The 21,485-nt window shown below is 34.3% G+C and overlaps 1 protein-coding gene across 7 annotated transcripts in view; it reads right to left on the bottom strand.

Annotated features, from left to right (window-relative positions):
• The window catches only part of LOC111046153, a 95,830-nt gene that overhangs the window by 18,630 nt on the left and 55,715 nt on the right, over positions 1 to 21,485 (bottom strand). For 6 of the 7 annotated variants that reach the window (XM_039428905.1, XM_039428907.1, XM_039428906.1 and 3 more), the window contains 9 exons: positions 17,454 to 17,538; positions 16,613 to 16,749; positions 12,805 to 12,901; positions 12,089 to 12,228; positions 8,749 to 8,811; positions 6,529 to 6,678; positions 3,796 to 3,939; positions 3,029 to 3,233; positions 37 to 224 (listed from right to left, as the gene is read on the bottom strand). In XM_039428905.1, coding sequence (XP_039284839.1) covers positions 37 to 224; positions 3,029 to 3,233; positions 3,796 to 3,939; positions 6,529 to 6,678; positions 8,749 to 8,811; positions 12,089 to 12,228; positions 12,805 to 12,901; positions 16,613 to 16,749; positions 17,454 to 17,538 — 1,209 coding nt within the window. The remainder of the gene's footprint in view (positions 1 to 36; positions 225 to 3,028; positions 3,234 to 3,795; positions 3,940 to 6,528; positions 6,679 to 8,748; positions 8,812 to 12,088; positions 12,229 to 12,804; positions 12,902 to 16,612; positions 16,750 to 17,453; positions 17,539 to 21,485) is intronic. The other variant, XM_039428903.1, reaches the window with a different exon arrangement.

A 21,485-nucleotide genomic window follows, 5' to 3' on the forward strand; every position in this document is an offset into this window, starting at 1 on the left:
GATCAATTTGAGCAAAATATATTTTATTCTACTTACATGGCTTTTGATTTGATCACGTATTACAAATTCTTCCTGTACCAGATAATTGAAGGCGAACTTTGTCACTAACGGCTCACATGCCTTTCTCTTACTTCCAGGTGCCGAAAACGAACAAAATTCACCAACTGTCGGAGAACTCAATGTCAACGCACAAAACCAAACATTACGTTTAGTTCCTGTTGTTGCTGAAAAAATATATCATTATGAGTAACTTAATTAGGTACTGTATTTAAAAAAAACAAAAAAACAATGGAGTATGTAGTAATTTAATTTTTCAATAATGCAATTATTGGTTTATAGACAACAAAAAATGTTTTTTCCTACAGATACCTTGAAAAGTGACCATTTCTGCACTGATTGCAGGCTGCAAAGAATCACTTTTCCGCTCTAGTGCGCAAAGAATCACTTTTCCGCTCTAGTGCGCAAAGTATTACTTTGCGTACTCCAGATTTGCAGCATGACAACGCAAAATAGTTAGTAGGTTATATGGAGCACTAGAGCAGGAAAATAAAAATTAAGTTGGTAACAATGTCTGTGGTTAGATAAGAATCATCAATGGCTATATGGCTACAAATATTATTTATGATAAAATCCCAATCTAGAAATCCAAAACAATAATAATGTTTATCAAAATCATAATTAAATAATAACTTCTCATCATTTGATAATAAATAATGTTTCTTTTCTATTGACAGTAATAGTTATTTCAACTCCAAGCAATGAGAATGTAGCAAACACACATTACGAAATTCGAATTTTCAGGTTAAATAATTACCGTTCGAAATCCATGTCAATAAAATTAATAAAATAACATTCGAATATACTACAATAAAATTTTTTCTGTTGTCCATGTTATTTTATAAATATTTTTTTGTTTACTTATAGTATTTTTCGGTAATTTTAGTTAACCATAAGTCTAAATATCTGAATACTGTTTTTAGCTGAATGAAACGAAGTTATATAGATACGATTCTTCCCGCTAGGTCGCGCGCTTGTCGGTTCAGCCATCCCAATGAGCTGTTGGCGTGTATTTTGAATGCGAATTTTTTGTTCTATCTGTATTTTTTCTGATTCTTGAATGAATAAAAATGAGAACTTTGGCTGAGAATTTTCAACTTCAATTGTCTTATTACTTTTTAAATGAATTAAGGTTGTTATTAATATCAGCATCACACACACAAACATTTGATGGATTTCAGCCATCATTTTACCCATAATTACCCACTTTTCATATTCAATGGTAACTGTAGGGAAAATTTAATGTGAAATACGTGCGCAAAGTTCCTCTGCTGCACTCAAGAAACCATTCCGCCCTCGCCTACGGCTCGGGCGTAAACGTTTCTTTCGGTGCAGCAAACTGTCACTTTGCGCACTAGTTGCACAAATAACTATTTCTACAACTGCACAAGAAAAAAGAATTTACATACTCAATTCTCCTCATAAAACAGCTTATTTCTGAGGAGAATCTACTTTTTCACTCGCTAACCATCTGTGCATGCGCAGAAGATTTTCTTTACGCTCGCTAATCATTCGCGCATGCGCAAAAGAGTTTCTTTACGCTTGATTATCAGCTGATGATAAGCAGCTCGCCAAAAGTAGGTCAGATCTTAACCTAAAAAGTCGGTAATTGTACCGGTTCTGCACTCTGCAGCCATGATGGATATCAGTGAAGACGAATTATTATTAACTCAGCCAGATATAAGTAATTTAACAGGTTTGGGCAGTTGTAGAAAAATTTTGTAAGTAATTTGCGCATAATGCTTCTTTATCGCTCTTGCAAAATTATCACGCTCCACTTCGCATCGCATGATAACTGTTTTGTGCGAGCGGAAAAGTCGCGCATTATGCTCTAAATACATAAATAGCTATTCTTTAAATATTATAATCTGCAAAATATTATATTAGAATCTCAAAGGCTGAAAAAGCCTAGTTTCCATTCTGGCAATTTGCAATATCATAAAAACAAAGCGAGCTGTGCCAACTCATTGAACAACTGTTACATATTTCGGTCTATTGTTTCCATTTTGGCGTAAACTGCATGAAAGTGGGTGCAACGACAACGTAGACGCTACCTCAGTACTAAGTGGACGCTAGCTCTAGTGATCCCAAGCACTAGTAATCGAAAAGTAACCCAAAACTAGAAACCAAAGTAACCAAAACTCCCTTATTTTTGGTTATTTTCGGTAATCCAATTTACGCATACAGTATTTGAGATTGTTTGATCCTCAATTTCTTTTTGCCTCAAAATAATGTTTACACAAAAACAATGCATGATACATTTTTTTAAATCACTTAAAAGTACAAAAAACATCATGATTTAATTCTATTAATTGGCGTTAAATTTATAACACCCCGATTGAAACAAGTTTGTTCTCGTTCAAAAACAAACAGAAACTAATGAACAACAAAATAATAAACTGTTTGGAATTAACATGGCTGACAATCATCTTATTGTGATTCCATCTGTTTCATAAGTTTGATTTATGCAGTCATACACATCCCACTTTGGCATTTCTCATTTTTTTGAATTGATATTCGTTTAAGGCTTACTAAATTTCGTCTAAATGAAACAAGATTCCTATGTAGTCTACATTAATGGGATCTCCTTGCACTCTCAACCCAGCCTAGCAGATAGGATTTTGCTTTATTAATGAATGGAACATGCAACCGAATCGTCCACTCATATCTAACTAAACATCTTGCCTTGAAAAGGCGTCTAAGTGAAGATTTCCAGACCAACACCAACCATTCTACCAAGGCAATCAGTACAAAGTAGTTGAACATTGATATTGATACTGTTTTCCTACTATAACTAAAGTAGGCTTATATTCCGATGAGAAACATCAATGTGCAACTATTTCAATGATGATAGTTTTGTCATTGCCAAAGCACTGATTTATTTGATCGCTCGCCACTACTCATCCATCATTGGAGTACATAACCAATACATAATCAATCATAACCAATTTTAAATTATTTGCTTGCTTACGTCCAAAGTGATATTTTAACTTGAAAGCTACATTGTTCTGTTGACACCAATCATGTAGACTTGTGATTTCACCTCCAGAACCCAATGATCTGTTTTTAATAATTTCTTGCTTGAATGCCAAAAACGATTCATCAATTTGTTGCTGTGGAGAATTCTGAGATCTTTCTGGGAGATCAGCATCTAAACCGTCTTCTGAAGAGCTGACCTACAAGATAAAAAATACATTAATCATTTTTAACTTTATGATGGACATTCATTTTTCATCTGTCAAACAAAGCTACAAATAGTAAGGACATAGGTCAACTCAAAATGCAACAGTATTTATTTTTGCAGTTTTTCTACCTTGCAATACATAATGAAAAAATGATACACTCTTGAATGAAATAAAACAGAAATAGGTTAATATTATGACACACTCTTCAAATTGGTTAATCTGAATCATTGATACATCAGTCTATGATTATATCTACGTTTTTTCCCCACGTGCTGCAATTATCCTCGATAACATGCCGGTTGACATACAGTAATAGAAGAGCTACTTTTAGTGATAAAAATAGTATGGGAATGATACCCTAACACCTCCTACTTCTTTTAAAAAACAACAAACTTCATGAAATTATTAAAATAATTGAAATTAATCAAAAGCACAGAACTTAAATGTATTAATTAAAGGAGTGAAAGGTAGTTTTTCAAAAGGGTACTATTTTTATTTTATTTTTTTTTTGTAATAGAATAAAGTAGTGATTATTGGATTTTTTTGAAGCTACCTGTTCTTCAAGTGGATCAATATCACTGCCACTGTCTTCACATTGAGTGCTTTCGGGGAATTCGTTGGGGAGTGGTAGAGAAGTTCTTGATTCAGCAACATCCATAGTATTTTCTTCATTTTGCTCAGATTTTTTATTCGATTCCTACGAAAAGTAAACAATAAGTGAAACCCATTTATTTAGCGTATGACAGACACGCAACATATAATAACACACATAACTTTCAAATAACTATGCATAATCTGTACATGTAAATATATTATACAACGAATAAAAGGTATAGGCACACTTCCAGAAAATTTGAATGGGCTGTTCTAGGGCACTTGTCCATAAAGTCAATGTTAAAAACATGTAACCTGTATTCACATGTAAAATTCATAGACATTATTAACCTAGGACGAAGATTTTTCACAAATCATGGATTGCACAAGAATGGTTTTGGAAAAGCGTATATCAGTGATAGGATTGTTAAGTATGTAGAGGATTATTTTTCATATTTGAGTTCATTTCCTCCCATTACTCTTCCACTCAATTCTTTTTTAGAAGAATAGATAAGCAAAAATTTAATTCGAATTCCACTTCTGTTAATACACATTCTGTGATTGGTGTTTGTTCTGATCAAATCAATTTAGATGCTCAATGTGATGAAAATAATTTTACACAACTCTTTATAATGAACAGAATAATAGAATTGGAAAAACTGAAATAGTTCTTGCTATTTATAATAGTATTGATATTATATGTGTGAGCATTGGCGTAGAGAGCCTCAACTGTCTTTTTTAAAACTAGATGATTATTTTCTTTGTGATAGTTTTTATAGAACACATTATATTCGAGGTGGAGTGGCAATCTTTATAAAAAATCAGTCAAGGATTTTGACAATTTGAATATAGATTTTTTTTGCAGGTAGATGGACTTTGAAGCTACATGTGTTATCAATCGTGTTTCCAAATTGAATCACATCAATTTATAGATCTCCTAATGGTAACAGTAGAGTTTTCTTGGAACAATTGGGAGAAATGTTCAAATTCTTGCATGGGCTGGCTTTTAAAAACTATCATTTATTCGTAGGTGGAGATGTGAACTCGAATTTTGACTTGAATAGAGAAAGATATAGCTCTTTTGAGCTAAAAAACTTATTAAGACAATTCAACATGACTTTCACAAATGTCGTAAATACAACAGATAATATGCTTGTCTTGATAATATATTTACTAATATTAGGAGTCCTGTTGTTTCAAATAAAGTAATTCCTTTCTGATTACCAATAATCAGAATAAAAATCGAACAAATACTGAAACTTTTGAAACGAGCAATAGGACTGAACATCAGGTTAGTACTCATTTGCATGCAGATTATGAAAGTTCAAGTACATCTTTAAGGGAAAAATAAAATGACTGGAAACTAGTGACAGGTAGAAGGCAAGCAAAGAAAGTGAATAGAGCTAATCGTAAATTTGACCAGAAGTTCATTATAGGCTCAGGTTCAATTGGCTCAGAGTTTCTATCTGGTGAAAAAAGATCTGGTTCCATTTGGGAAAAATCAAAAAAGGAACTCCTGTGACAGATGTTGAATCATTTCTGGCATCAACTTTCCCTCAGTTTGATATATTGGTGGAAAAGCTAAACTCAAGATTTTTGGGTGATACATGTTGTTGTCCTGCTTTGCTGTCCACTCTTGTTGACAGGTCTAAACTCAAATCTGCTCCTATAGCTCCTATTGCCGTCCTAGTAGTGGCTTATGGAAATGCAGAGGGCTTTGACTGGTATCTTGTACATCCTGATGTATTGGCAGGTTTAGGTTTTCCTATAACCTCTTGTATAATAATAATAATAATTGTTTATTGCCAAAATCAATACATGTTTAACATTGCATAGTATATATAGTATAAAATCATTCTATCAATTCCTTAGAGATAATTCTATAATGGAAAACAAAATTGAAACAAATAAAATACACTATTGGCATCACCCAGCAAAGGAATAATCCTGCCCGCTGAGTGAGAGTATCAATTTAAAACAAAATCAAGCTAACTTAATACAAAAGAAAAAACCAAAGGAGTTAATAGTGAAAAAATAAATTACAATATATTACTGATGTCAAAGAAAAAGTTTTCAATGACTTCCGTTCCCATCCTTCGCCTGCCCACAGAGAAAAAAAATCAATTCTGTTACCAGGGATGAGATTCATTAGTTCAGTGCTAAGATAACTCAATTGTCTGCGTACTATTGTCAGATTGGTGTAAATGATGTTAAATGTGTTGTACGAACTCAATCTGAAGTTATACAAAGCAGAATTATCCCTCAATTTAAACTCGTTTTTATTTACCCGTATGTAATGTAGCATTTTCTGTATATATAGTTGGCGAATAGTCATCACCTTGAATTGGTCGAAAGTGTCTCTACTGGGATATATTCTCGGTTTATTCAGGATTGTTTTAGCATGATAAATATTTTTTGTATGCTCTACTGAGATCGTTCATGCGTCCAAGATTTGGGGTTGGTATATGACTCAACACCGGGAGCCATTCCATAATAAGGGTACGTTTCAAAACACTGGCGTTCATTGTTAATTCAATTTATATAATTTGTTAACAACTAATATTCAACTTTTACGTTGATTATTGCAATGCTCTAGTCATTCTCGAAAAAACAATTAAGAAATCGGATTTGATTCGAATTTTCCAGTTAAAAATGTTTCAAAAGTATGCACGTTGTACAGTATGTTTATTACCTCTTCATCTTCATCCATAAACACTATGGAACTGCCACTGTCTTCACATGTGACGTTTTCAGAGCAGCATTGAGAGAGGGGAGTTGAAGTTCTAGATTCGTCAGCAGCCTCGCTGAGTTTTTCATGTTGCGCACATTCCTCCGTCTCATCCTTGAAAAAAAACAGATATTTATTGTCTTTGAAAATAGTTTATTTGAATAATCTTAAGCTTGTCTGTCACTTCTTAAAATAATAGATTTTTATATACTCAATACCAGAATAAGTCTTCAATTTATGAACGTATCTTCGTTCTATGATCGGAGTTATCTTTCATTCTGTTGAAATTACACTACTTGAATAGAAGTAATAACATCATTTTACAATGTTGAGTAGCGGTTAGATTGGCATGAGCTAAATTGCTCATCTGAAGAATAAAAGTAGCAGCATCAATATTGTAACTGAGTAGTGCCTGAAGATACCATAGCACCCAGAAATTTCAAAATTACCTTATCTTCTAATAGTCACATATCTGTGCAACAAAATATATGAGAATGGAGAATGGCCTGAGGAATTTCTAATCTCAGTTATTGTACCAATTCCAAAGAAGAAAAACACTCGAAAATGTGAGGAATTCAGGACAATCAGTCTAATAGCTCATACAGCGAAAATCCTTTTGAGAATAATAAATAGGAAGGCTGTATGGAAGGTTGAATAACTCAATGGGAGAGGAACAATATGGTTTTAGGAAGGGCGGAGGCACTAGGGAAGCAATTGGCTTGTTAAGAAGTATTGGAGAGAGATTTGTAGAGAAACAGAGAGAGGTTTTTGTGACATTTGTGGATCTGGAAAAAGCATTTGACAGAGTCAGATGGGACCGACTTATGGATACTCTGAAAAGAAGAGGTGTGGAATGGGAGGAGAGGAGACTAATCAGGAACCTGTATGTCAACCAGACCAGCAGAGTGAGAATAGAGGGCGAAATTGGAGAAGAGAGTAGAATAGGAAGAGGAGTGAGACAGGGATGTTGTATGTCACCAATCCTTTTCAACGTTTACCTAGAGGATATATTGCAGGAATGTTTGGATGGCAAAAGAGGAGTCAGCATTGGAGGAAGACACATAGAGTGCATAAGATTTGCAGATGATATGGCGATCCTGGCTGATAGCTGGACAATGATGAATGGAATGTTGAGAGATGTGAATGAGGCTTGTGAGAGGTATGGAATGAGGATAAACGTCAGGAAGACAAAGTGCATGAGAATTGGTGCAGGGAGAGCAAGAATGGGGAATGCTGTACTGGAGGGTGAACAGTTGGAACAGGTATCATCTTTCAAGTATCTAGGAAGCATAATGGAAGAGGATATGAAATGCAACAAAGAAATCAAAGTAAGAATTGCTATGGCAAAAACAGCATTCAATAAGAAAAAGAGAATTCTTTGTAGCCAACTGGACAAGACACTAAGGAAAAGGCTAATAAAGTGCTATGTTTGGAGTGTGGCACTGTATGGTGCAGAAACTTGGACGCTGAGAAAGGAGAATAAGAGGAGGCTTGAGGCATTGGAAATGTGGATATGGAGAAAGATGGAGGGGATCAGTTGGAGGGATAAGGTTACAAACGAGGAGGTGTTGAGGAGGGTTGGGGAAAGAAGGAGTCTGCTGGATGTGATAAAGGGAAGAAAGAGGAGATGGCTGGGACATTGGATGAGACGGCAATGCTTGTTGGTGGATGCCATGGAGGGGACCGTTCAGGGAAGAAGAGGAAGAGGGAGAAGAAGATACAAAATGTTGGACGACATCAAGGAGGGGATGAGCTACTATGCAACGAAGCGACTGGCAGAGAATAGAAGAGAGTGGAGGACTGCTGCCATATAGAAGGACCTGCTTACGAGCAGAAAACTACAGACTCAGACTTCTAATAGACGAACACTTTCTTCTAGAAATCGTATCTCAATTTCTGAATTCTTTTGGCCATCTCAGTGTTCTATATTATACGAGGTTATGTTAACTTTTCTGTGTCGTTTTGCATCTTTTTGTGGCACACTGGAATACTAGAAAAAGTCAGTGTGTCACAAGAAGAACACTTTCTTTAATTAACCTTGAGATCAAATTAATGAAATAGATTCAAGTTGGAATGTTTTGCACTCAATAGTTGTTATCAGTAATACTTATTGCGAATAATCATCGTCTATTATTTTACTTGTTCAAACAATTCCTGTTAATTATAAAAATATAATCTATTCACCTTCTCTTCACGAAATTCCACGTCACTATCACAACCATCATTAACTGCTTCGTCGGATTCCTGCTTGGAAAATTGAACATTACAATATTACAAGCATATACAAATGTTGAATAAACGGACAGTTTGAAAAGTTTCTGACCAAATCATGGAGATGACAACTCTGGTGAACACGATCTGGTTTGTCTTTTTGGGCATATTTTAATAGTTACTCACTTAAATTTTAGTTATTTTGAGTACATAGTATTTTATTTTTCAGTTGTTTGAGTAAATCGGTTTCCGGTGCTGCTTCTGCTCACATCAGACTACAACTTGTTCAATTCCAACTCTTCTGGCGCAGTTAAGGCGCAAATAATTTGAGTTCTGGCACCAATCTATTACTTCAGATATTTTAATGATCATTGACAATTCAGAAATGAAAATCAGTGGAATGTTATTGTTGGAATTAAACAAGTTTTGATCTGATGTAAACTAATGCGGCACCCAACATTCGTCATCGACATACTATAAATAGAAACGAGGGTCATTTTTTTCAACCTAAGATAACTATCATGAGACATAGACAAGGGGTGGGGGGTGATTTTACAGAGCTGAACAGCCTGTCCTCCCCACAAATTGCTCTATGAACAGTGCGTCAAGATCGTCAATTGTTGTCGAGTTATAGATCAGTAAACATGGCCGCCTCAATAAAGTCCTTCAAGTGCTAGTTGCGTTGCGTTACTTGCAAGCAAAATGCAATAATTCTATCAAAAATGAGCCAAGTTTATACAGAAAGCTTTATGAGTGACATTTGCATTTATCCAGTCGAGAATTTAACTACCAATAGATTGAGAATATGTTTCCGGAATAATAAATGCTGCATGACTAAGCACATGGGAAGTCTGTATTGAGATGTGAATGAAAATATTGATTGTCGGATGAATTTCATGATTCACCAAATAAAGTCAAGTGTGACATGGGATACATTGACTTTTTGGCGGTACGAAGTTAACCGGGCCAACTAGTACAAAATACATTGGACTAGATGAATAAGTTGACTAATGAAATGATGACAAATTTTGAACTGTAATATTGATGATGACTAATAAACAAACTAATACAAGCTGCTAAATATATGTTCCACACGTGTGGAAAATAGCAGATGATTCGCCACACAGTCTTCTAGCATTTCCATAGTACTGACTTTGATTTTGTGATGAAAATGCAATCGTATTTTGAAATGTTTGAACCATGCGACCCCACGTCGTTTCAACTTTAAACTAGGACGGGCGCTGCACATGTTTTCTTGACAATCGGAAAAGTTTAATGGAAAAGCGACAGTTCTAATCGAGTCGTCACCACGAGAAGATGTGGTCGCAGAACAAGTCTCAGACTATAAATTGGGCTTCGGCCTATTTACATGAAAAATCGCCTTGACATCATTTTTAGTTAATTAGAAAGCATGTAGTATAGAAAATAGTAGGTAAAATGTAAACGTGAGTGCTGATTTATTTGTTAAATTTTCGATATCATGTCGTGTGCCAAAATTATTTTATTAAGCTCAAATAGATTGACCCGATAAATTGACCAAGGCCCTAAATTGTAGAGTGAGTTAGCAAATTCTTTTCTGAATATTAATTATGAATCATTGCGATAAAGTCTCAATTTAAGAAATATTAATTGAAATTACGTTTTTATGTTGTAATTTTGAAACAAGTATTGAATAGGAAACCGGATTGTTTACATTGAAGATTATGATTGGAAGTAACACAATTTCAAAAATGATCGATAATTTTATGTTTGAATACAAATAATAAAATAATGTCAGTAGCATTTCTACAAATCTTTTATTTGACGTTCCTGGCTCGTGATAAGTTACTTAGTTGCTAGAACAGGTGTTGTTAATCAACAGTGAAGATCTTGAATGAACGAATCCATCCAATGCTCCAACCATGGATTCGAATAATTCAAACGGGTTAAGTATATATATATATATATGTGTGTGTGTGTGTGTGTGTGTGTGTGTGTGTGTAAAGCAATCATCATATATTTTTCCTCGTTACGAAATGGGGTTCTATCATTATTCCCCATGGCTTCCTGCCGTTACAAATATTAAAAATATCTTCACGACAGTTATCATCTCCATGATTCTGTCCTAGTAAATAAAAATAACGATAGTATAAGTAACAAAATGATTTTTCAATACTGATACTGAAAAACTATTACACAAAAATGTGAAAATTCCACCCCCAACATTTAAGTTGTTAAAACAATGAAACGAAAACTTGGAATAGTGAAATAATATATGATTTCAAAGAGAATGTAATGCTCTACAAAACTACGATAAGCATAAATTTTTGCGATGAATTGTTGGAGAGTTATGAGCCCTGAAAGAGCAAAAAATTGGATAAAAACCTGTTATTTTAACAATTACACACCTTCAAGAGCGAATATATCGGGAAATTTTGGGAATATCACAAAATTCCACTGAACAAAAAAGGTAGAGAATTTATTAAGCTTCGTTTTTGTTTAGTTGGTTATGTCGGTTGAACGTTCTCAAGATATGAGCGTGGAAGAAAAAAGCTGGAAAAATTCAACTTTTAAACCAACCTCATCCCCTTAGCACATGAGTTAGGAATGGGGACTTTTGATATGTTCTCCTCCCAACAAGTCTCAACAAAGCTGCAAAGTCAAAAATTGTGTTCAAAACATTCCCTCCAAATTACTTTGTCAATTGGTCTATTGTTGAAAAACTGGAGATTTCACACTCAACACTAAAGCTGCTGCAGCAGTTGTAGGAAAATGCGTAGAAGTGTGAAATTATACATCAAATTGAAGAGAATTTAATGCTCTATAAGCTCATAATCAGCATGGATTTTTCCCTTATAAGAGCAAAAATAGAAAAACAATTGTGAAAAACGCGTTTTTTTTTTCAAAAATGTCACACCTTCAACAGCGGATATCTCGAAAACTAGAAAAGATATAGAGAAAGTTGTGAGATGAATTTTGTATAGAACAGGTTTGTCATTAAGATACATAGGTTTCGAGTTATATGCGAGAAACCAGAAAAAATGGTACATTTGAACAACCCCCACCCCTTAGCACAATGGGTAGGAGTGGGGACTTTTGATATGTTTACCTCCTTACTACTCTAAACAGAACTGCGGGGTCAAAAATTGTCTTCCAAACTCTTCCCTCTATAAACTTTCCTTGACTGGACTACTATAATACTAATAAATAAATGTGTTGTTTTTAATTGGAATAGGAACAATTTTGGGCTTGAGCATGTTGATTCTTTCTCCAAGTTTTCGATTGTACTCAATGTAATAAATGAATGAAATTCCATCAAATTAAACTGTCTTACCTTTCGTATCCCTTCTGCCATCAAACGATCCAGGAAATCTTGAGCAGCTATCTCCCGAGCATATCTTTTCTTCCGTTCTATTCCGGTGCCAACAAAATCAAACGACTGTACCCTTACCACGAATTCATATTTTCTCGGTACTAAACATATAAAATTAGTTGAAACTATTATTAATGATGAAATAAAACGATCACAGAATCAGAAAAGTTTAGTTCCATCTAGAGACAGTCCTGATATAAACTAACTTAAATAAGTGACATTGGAGTGGAAAAAGTCGAATTAATAGTAAACTGAGTTAAAATGTTAATTCATGATAAAATAAGAACAAATAATAGAGTATACTAATAACAAATTATTGATCAACGATATAAAAGAAAAAAATTATTATTGTAAGAAACTCGATTACAGAGTAGATCTGAATAGTTTTTCTAGGACTGATTAAGCAAAAAGGTTTATTATCTTGAATTAATCAAGACGACTAAGGCGTTACACCCTTCAGTCTGCTAGCGCTACCTGGTCGTGGGTTCAAATCCCGCCGGTAGTCATTCACGTTTGATCATCTCATCAATCACCCATGCACTTTTCATTACCCAAGCACAAGCTAAAAGCTCATGTGGAATCATATGCAATGATAAAAAGAACTAAAATTATTATAAATAATGACCAATCAAGTTGAAGCCAATAGGGGTTGAATGTCGATTTTCAAAGCAATTCACCTGTTTTTCTCCTCTTGCAGTCCATTTCCAATCCTTGCTTGGAGCACCAATCACTAAGTGCTTTTGACGCACTTCTCACAATCTTATCACTCAAAACCTTGGAAGAAAAACGAAAATAAGAATTATTTTTGCAAAGGACAATAAATTATAAGAACATACAGAGTTTAATAAATAAAGTTCAGATGACAATCAAAATATATTGATTTCACCATTTATTCGATTCCATGATGAACATAACACCTGAATAAAATGGAATAATCTAATCAATGCAAGGAAATCAATTATAATTATGTGATTTTTATTTAACTTTAAAGGAAAGAGGAAACTTCAAGAAAAGTACAATTAACTAATCTCTTGTTAGTTTCATACACATTAATTAAAAAGTAACATTTTTATTACTTCTACGAAATTGAACTTCCTTAATGATGTGATAGTTAATACCTGCCAAATGTGTTTCTAACAGATGTACGTTAACAAATAGACGTACATCATTCTACTTATAATAAATAAACTACTAGTTTCTACTAGTAAATAAATAAATAAATAATCATTTTATTTGTTCACGGACTAGCCATACAAATACAGAGATACAGTTACATAGAGATACATGTCATGCACAATATAATTATTCAATAATTCCAACATTAACATCCAATAGAAATGAAATACTTAAGTAATATCTCAGCTTATGAGAGAGCACGATATCACTCGTTATGTCTCTTTTAATGTCGCCACTAATGCGGATTATCAAACATTCAAGAATAATAGAATACTACTGCATAACTGAAAATTAATAACATTCAATTCTCAAAGCACAAAAACAATCTATAAGAATAATTTTACACCTAGACCCCATAGCATCAGTTAAAGAACATTTCGCTCACTTAAATATAAAGACTTTACAGTCTTTACATCTTTGAGACAATTATGTGTGAAAGAAAATCTTGGAAATATTTTGACGTTAGGACATAATCATAGGTGCAGCACTAGAAACAGAGATAAACTTTTACATTTGCAAAGCCATAGACTTGAGTACTACGAGAAGAAGCCCACATACATAGGATAGGAGCCAAGTTCTATAACAAGCTACCGACGCGAATCCAACAAGAGCCGAATCCAAATAAATTCAAATTGGAAGTAAAAATATATTTAACTGAAAGAGCTCTTTATAATATCGAAGAATATCTGAATGAATGTGACCAGATCCTATGAGTTGAATTGTATTGTATGTTTGTATTGTTGTATTCTGTAGATGTTTTATTTGTTTTGTATTTTATTTTAAATTGTATCTAATCAAAGATATTTTTGACACTATTCATTGTATACACTGTACAAATTTATTAATAAAGAAATTATGAGATGAAACGAAATGAAAAATTCAAGACAAAAATTAAAATCATGACTACCTTCCAATTTTAAAAAATGGAGTTGATTTCAAAATGGCGGTTCCAAGATGGCGGACCAAAATATTTTGATGCAACAGAAAATCAGTTATTTTTATTCGAATAGGATCCCCAATCATACCTATCATCTAATCTCCCTTTAAAAAGAAATCTTCAGCTGTTTCTATACAACTGGAAGCATGACCAATTGAAACTTGAAATCTTGAAGAATTGAAAATAGGACTATAACCATCCTCGGTTAATTAAGAATCTATATGCAAAATTTCAAATTAATCAGTTGAGTAGTTCAGACGTGATGATGCGACAAAAATAATTTTTCTATTCCTTATGTGTTTAAGCCAGTTCTTTCCTTTATTATAGTACAAATAACTGATGAAGACATAATACTTTAAAACCTCACAGTATCATATTGATTTTTTTCAATACATCAATAAATTTTAGTATCGATTAGATCCTCCTCAATTTTAATCAGGCAGCCTTTGTTTTCCCTATTCCAAACAAAATACCTACAATAATCGTTCCACTCCCTAGTTGTATCTGATAGTACATTATAACTGGGGAATATAAATTATTACTAATTTTATTGTGATCTATTCATGTTTTTCTTATGAATTTCAATGATACAGCATGAAACCTATGTCCAACATTTTTACTGGTGGCAAAATTTTATATTGAAAATAATTATTTGATAAAATCCAAATTTAATTGCAATGGAAACAAATTCCTTCAAAAAAATAATTTATAATAATACGTTTCAAGGGAAAAAATTAACAAAAAAATTTGGAAGGAATCGGGATTCGATCCGAGAAACTCTCGGAAACCGAGTGCTCTACCATTAAGCTATACGGCTCCGTTCGAAAATGAATGTCTTGAAAATGAACATTATAACCTCCTTAAAAAACACATTTTAGGTCTGCAAATAATAATGTAGCCTATGTCATATGGAACTTCTTGTATGGTAGCATGAATGAAATTTGAACATTAATTCTGAAAAATCTAGAAGGAAAATTGAAATTTGGGCTTCGAGGTGCACGAGATTGATATTTTTAGAATCTATGAGCAAAAATTGGAGATCTAAATCATTCCCGTTTTTCCGGTTTGCAATCCACAAGTTGACATGTTTTGATGCGAACAAACGAACAAACACAGCCATACTCTCTCTTATTATATATAGATACATTAGGCTACACAGACAAGATATCAATGATTTTGAGAAAAATAATATAATTAATGTTTAAACGCTTCTAATTCATTGAAAAATGATCGATTTATCAAATTTATCAGCATTGAGTAATTTAATTATAAAAGAGCCAGGCAAAGCATGTTGGTTTTTCAATAAAAGAGCAACAGGTATTCGATGTGCAGGCTCTTACAAAATCCAGCATTCTTAAACATCCAGCCGTCCAGAAGTATTGAATTTCTAGAAAAATTTAAGATAAATATTGTATGAATCGTAGGAGATGTCGATGAGACTTGAAAGTTATGTACTTTTTAAGAAAAAGACTTACAGAGTTGCTCAATTTAACATTGAAAAGATAGGAAGAATAGATTTCTAGAGCAGCAATGACGTCATACCGAACAGCTGGTTTAAATTTGTTACTGCGCATCTTTTCTTTAACACTACCTTGTATTTTAGATATATTGGATACATTAGTAGCCATTTGCAATTGAGTGATAGAACGGACTTTGACAATGGGCATTTGGTATCCAAGCTGCTCACCCATCATGAAATTGGCATTTAATTCTGTAGTGAGGGCAATTCATAGAGCTGAGTGCCGCTTCTACATCTTCCGCATACAAACTATCTGCGTAATTTCTGAACAAGATTCCCTCTACAGCTTTCAACCTGTGAAAGAGGTCAGCCCTATCTCCCCATGCAATTACGATACCCTGATCACTGCACTTCTTCTGAAGAAGAGACAACCATCTCGAGGTTCCATGTATATTCTTCTGATCCAGTACACAGTCCAAAAACAACGAGAAACAGAGTTTAGGGTAACTACTTCCAGACCCTTAAAAACCTTGAACCCTTACGGGGTGGGACCCTTAAAAGAAAACCAAAAATTCTCTTCAGTACAATGTGACTGAGTTTCAACCTGCCCAATTCCAAAGTACAGCCCAACTCGGTGATGTGACATTTAACAGAAGAACACGTTTTTCAGAAAATAAACTGTGCCCTTTCCAAAATATCAGAACAACCAAGACCCCAAACTTCAGAGCCATATATTCTACTTAGTATCACGTGATGCTAAGTATCATAAAGTGTCTACAAACTAGAATGTTTACACTCTCAATGAAGGGTGTATATAATACGGTCACTGACCACGAAACATCCCATATCCTATTAGTGTTTCCAAGAAAATTTTAGAGTATATCTGTAATGAGAATATCAAGTTGGTATTTACCTGACGTTTACATTCTTTTGGTAAATGGTTGATGAAGTCTTGACAAGCTCTTTGTTTAGCTACACTGTTTGAGCCATTTCCGGTTCCGATATACTCATGCGGTGGTACTTTTACTTGGTAAAGATATTCCTTCCCGTCTGTATAGGTGTGCGAAGAAAAGATTACAATTAAAGAATATTCAGAAGCTAGAATATTAAAAAAATCAGTAAAGCATTCATTCTTATTTTTGTATTAAGAAAAAATATATAGTTTAAAGGAGGTTTATCAATCAAACCGATAAAAAACTTCAGGTTGCCATTAACGGTAGGCCTACTTCATGTCTGTCGAACATGTCTGTACAAGCTTTAGCATCTTCAGCAAAAGGCTTGCATCAGAGCTAAAAAGTTTTGCGGTTAGGTTTTTATGACTTCTTTGTTGTTCATTTTTTCGCTGCTCTATTGTGGTTTAACTATTTTTGTATCATTTCTTTATAATTTCCCAGAGGTTCATTATTGTATATATTGTATTGCTAAAATTCAAATTCCACATATGAAATTAAGAACATTTCTTCAAATTTATCAATTATATGGAATGCTCCACAATAAATTATCTGGAAAAAATTTAAATATTACAATAGTTCTCTTTGAGTTTCCCTCAAGAGATTGACAAAACATATGAAAAATGTTAGTAGATAGTTGGATACATTTCACAGGAGTTCTCCATAAACGTTGCTGCGTAAAAACCACTGCAGAAAGATAAAAGTAATCTTTTCCAAGATAATTTTTAAATCAATAAAAATTGTATTACAGTATACGTAAGTCTAACGTAGTAACATTAATTAGATGCAAGATAAATTACTTACTTAGTACTAGCCACTCATACTTCACTGTCAATCCATTCTTCATACACCAATCTTCAAGTTCCGCTGTTGGATTCGATTTGGCAGGCTAAAAACAAAATACTGAATTATTTAAGAATTTGAGAAACTTATTCACTTTTTGGTACGTTAATAGGAAAATGCATCAGATATATATAATTTTCTCACAGTCGTATGAAAAAGAATTATACCTAAAGAAATTAAACCCATCCCATACTAATAAAATTCTTATATCACTCACTGACTCACTCACCCACTGATCACGAGCTCTGATTAACTACTGGATGGATTTCAACAAAACTTAGAATATAGCTTCCTTATAGGTGCTCATTAAGAATTCTTTTGGCGATATTTTAACTCTAAGGATGGTTTTTAAGGGTTTCAAGTCTGTCTTAAAGCATGTATTTATTTTTCTTCTTCTAATCAAAAATGACCGTGTAGAGAGTGGTGTTGATTTGTTGTTCAGTTTGAATTCCAACAGTCACGACCACAGAGCACGTAGTTGAAACGAATTAAGTAGTAGAGACCACAGAGTACGGCAGTAGATGACGGAGGGGGAAGGAGTACATATTGAAGGGGTGCCATTATGGGTTACAAGCGGGAGATTTCAAATTTGAGTGGGTTATGGATAAGGAAAGGGGTAGATTATGAATTGATAGAGAAGAGGAGATTTGGAATTAGAAGTTAGAAAAGAATTAGACTATAATTGAAAAAATGTAATTATAGAATTGAATTGGAATGAAATTTATTTTTATTTCTATTTTTATTTTTATTTTTATTTGGTAGCTCTGGTACTATTGCTGTCTGTTGAAGAAGGCAGGACAGAAGTTGCAGGAAAGGAGGTAGATGCAATTTTTGGAGATGCAATTACTGGATTGATGGATTTGATGGGTGTAGTTGCTGATAGGACTGGTAAAGGAAAAGGAAGGATCGGTGATGGGGCAGGTTTTACAGCGGGGGCGTTTGCAGGGTAGGTAGGATACCAGGTGGAGTTCGGATTTCATCAGACGTGAGTGATTGGTTTTTACTGAAACTTTTCTTGAGGTTGGGAAGCTGCTTGTAAATGAGGGTGGGTGGTTGCTGGAAAAGGTGTTTGGTAGAGGGATTGGAGGAGACGACATGGAACAGATCTTTAAGGACAGGCTTGAGGTTTACGATTCCAGGGAAGTAGGTAGTACAGAGCTTTGGAGTTTGTGGGATTTGGGAATTTTTGTGGTTGGATTAGTGTCCGTTTTGGAGGAGATTTGTTTCTGTAACAACCTTTCAGGATAGTTACATTTCAGGAGGGATTGGTGGAGTTTTTTGAGGTACTGGTCAAGGTGGTGGGGATCACTGCCAATTTTTTGGCCTCAGATTGAGAGGGAACGTGGGAGGGATCTTTTGATGTGGTAGGGATGGCAACTCTCAAAGTGTAGGAACTGTTGAGTGTGGGTGGATTTGGTGAAAGTATTGGTGGATAAGGCATTGGAGTTGGAAAGGATTACGTTGACATCTAGGAAGATGCTGGAGAATTCAGAGATATTACAGGTGAAGGAGACAGAGTAGTTGGAGTTAAGTTGATTGAGGAAGTGGGAAAGGGTATCATGTCCATGGGGAAGGGTATCATATGAGGAATATGTTGTCAATGAAACGGAGCCATATCAGGGAGGATAGGGTTTGTTTAGAAAGGAAATCCTGTTCAAGGAGGCCCATGACTGCCCATGGCTGTACCCTGAGTCTGAAGATAATATTTATCTTCAAACCTGAAGGCATTGCTTGTGAGCACCAGTTTTGCAAGGTTTGCAAGGAAGGTGGTTGAAGGGGTGGAGGGTGTGGGACGTGAGGAGAGGAAATGCTCAAGGGATTTTAAGGCTTCAGAATGGGGGATGGATGTGTAGAGGGAGGCCACATCAATGGTAACAAGGAGGAGTTGTTGATCAATTGGAAGGGTTGTGTTTCTTAGGATATCTATGAAGTGGAAGGAGTCTTTGAGATGAGAGGGTAGGGAGGCAACAATGGGTTGGAGGTGGAAATCAACAAGGGCAGAGATTCGTTCTGTTGGGCTATTTATGCTTGAAACAATGGGACGACCAGGATTGCCTTCTTCATGGATTTTTGGAAGAAGATAGAAGTGTGTTGTGTTGGGAGTGTCTGGCGAAAGGATGTTGATGTCTGAGTCCGAGAGGCCTTCAGATGGACCCCGTATTGCATCAGATATTCGCCCGGAATTCAGTTCCTCTGGTGAAATACACCGATGCTGAATTGTTTGGCGACTAGTTTTTGAGAAACTTATGCTGGATTCATATGGAAAAATATCTGAAAAATTGAATAAAACTAGTCTGGAAGCTGTAGTGTCAGTTCTAAGTAGAAAAACACAGACTTCTATGTTTGATGCCCAATAACTTTCTTTAATGACCAGTAAACAAATCATTTTTTAGAATTAAAATTGTAGATAATTCAATTCTGAAAAGAATGGTGTAAGCTGTGTAAACTAAATTTAAATAAAAGTTGAATAAAATGTATTCTTATGTAGTACATTACACCACAAAAATTTGCTGTTTTATGAGGAGAGAACTAATAACTCATAAGTTGTAGCTGATTGCAAATAAAATATTCGGTTTTTTATGAGAAGTTTTTTTTTAATATGAAAGTAGCATATCTAAATGACAGCAAACTTATACCAAAAGACTAGTAGATTATGCCATTAAGCCTGGGAGGAAGCTCGAACAGAAGTAGATTATCTCCTATGATTCCTGCCCAAATGATTACTGAAAACTGATGTTGTGGAAGATTAGGATTGATGGCATGTAGATTCTCAGCTGCCCAAATATGTTGGTTGTGGTCGTTAACGATAGCTGTTCTTGTGTAGTGTGCCTCGTCGGTAAATAAAACGGTTGTTAAAAAGTTTGGGTAAACAAGTTTTACTAAAAACCATCGGCAAATACCAGCACGGGGAATACAGTCTCGTGGCAATAGAGTATGAACTTTCTGGAGGTGGTATGGATGTAATTGTTGCTCTTTTAGTATCCTCCAAATAATAGATTGATTGACATTAAACTGCACTGACAATTCTCTCGTGCTCTTCTATGGATGTTCATAAATTTCATTAAGAACTTGTTCTTCTAACTCAACAGTCATAGTAGATCGGGGTCTGCCTGCATAAATGTGCTCTTTGGATATCAAAGAATCTGTTTCAGACAGACGTTGATGAATAGTGGCAAAAAACATTGAACTTGGACATACTCGGTTAGGAAAGTTCTCTTGATACAAACGTCTTGCTTCAGTACTATTACAGTAGTGTCCCATTCCATACATTAAATGCATGTCAGCTAATTCGGAGTATGAATAATGTCTAAAATTAGCTGCCATTATTGAAAAAGTTAACACTTAACACAAAAGCAAAGTGGAATGGTTACAAATAACTGGTTAATAGATTAAACAAGAAACACAGAGCGGTTACAGTAGGCCTAACTTACAGTTTGTTTTTTTTTTTGTTCAACAGTGAGCTAAAATATTTCTGAAAATAATTTTCAGCTGATAATTTCATTTAAATATTTTCTTTTTTAAAACATAATAAATCAGCTGTTTTGGAACAGCTGTTATTAAAATCCATGTTTTATTTGCAATCAGCTACAAACTATGAGTTATTAGTTCTCTCCTCATAAAAACAGCAAATTTTTGTGGTGTAATGTACTACATAAGAATACATTTTATCCAACTTTTATTTAAATTTAGTTTACACAGCTTACATCATTCTTTTCAGAATTAAATTCTCTACAATTTTTATTGCGAGGAATAAACGTTTACTGGTCATTAAAGAAAGTTATCGGGCATCAAACGTAGAAGTCTGTGTTTTTCTACTTAGATTTTTTGCATATTTCAACTTTTTTCTCAAAATCTACTCACACTACAGCTTCCAGACTAGTTTTATTCAATTTTTCAGATATTTTTCCATATGAATCCAGCATAAGTTTCTCAAAAACTAGTCGCCAAACAATTCAGCATCGGTGTATTTCACGATTCCAATGATACCTAATT

The sequence above is a fragment of the Nilaparvata lugens genome, chromosome 5 (genome assembly GCF_014356525.2).
Source record: "Nilaparvata lugens isolate BPH chromosome 5, ASM1435652v1, whole genome shotgun sequence".
Lineage (NCBI taxonomy): Eukaryota > Metazoa > Arthropoda > Insecta > Hemiptera > Delphacidae > Nilaparvata > Nilaparvata lugens.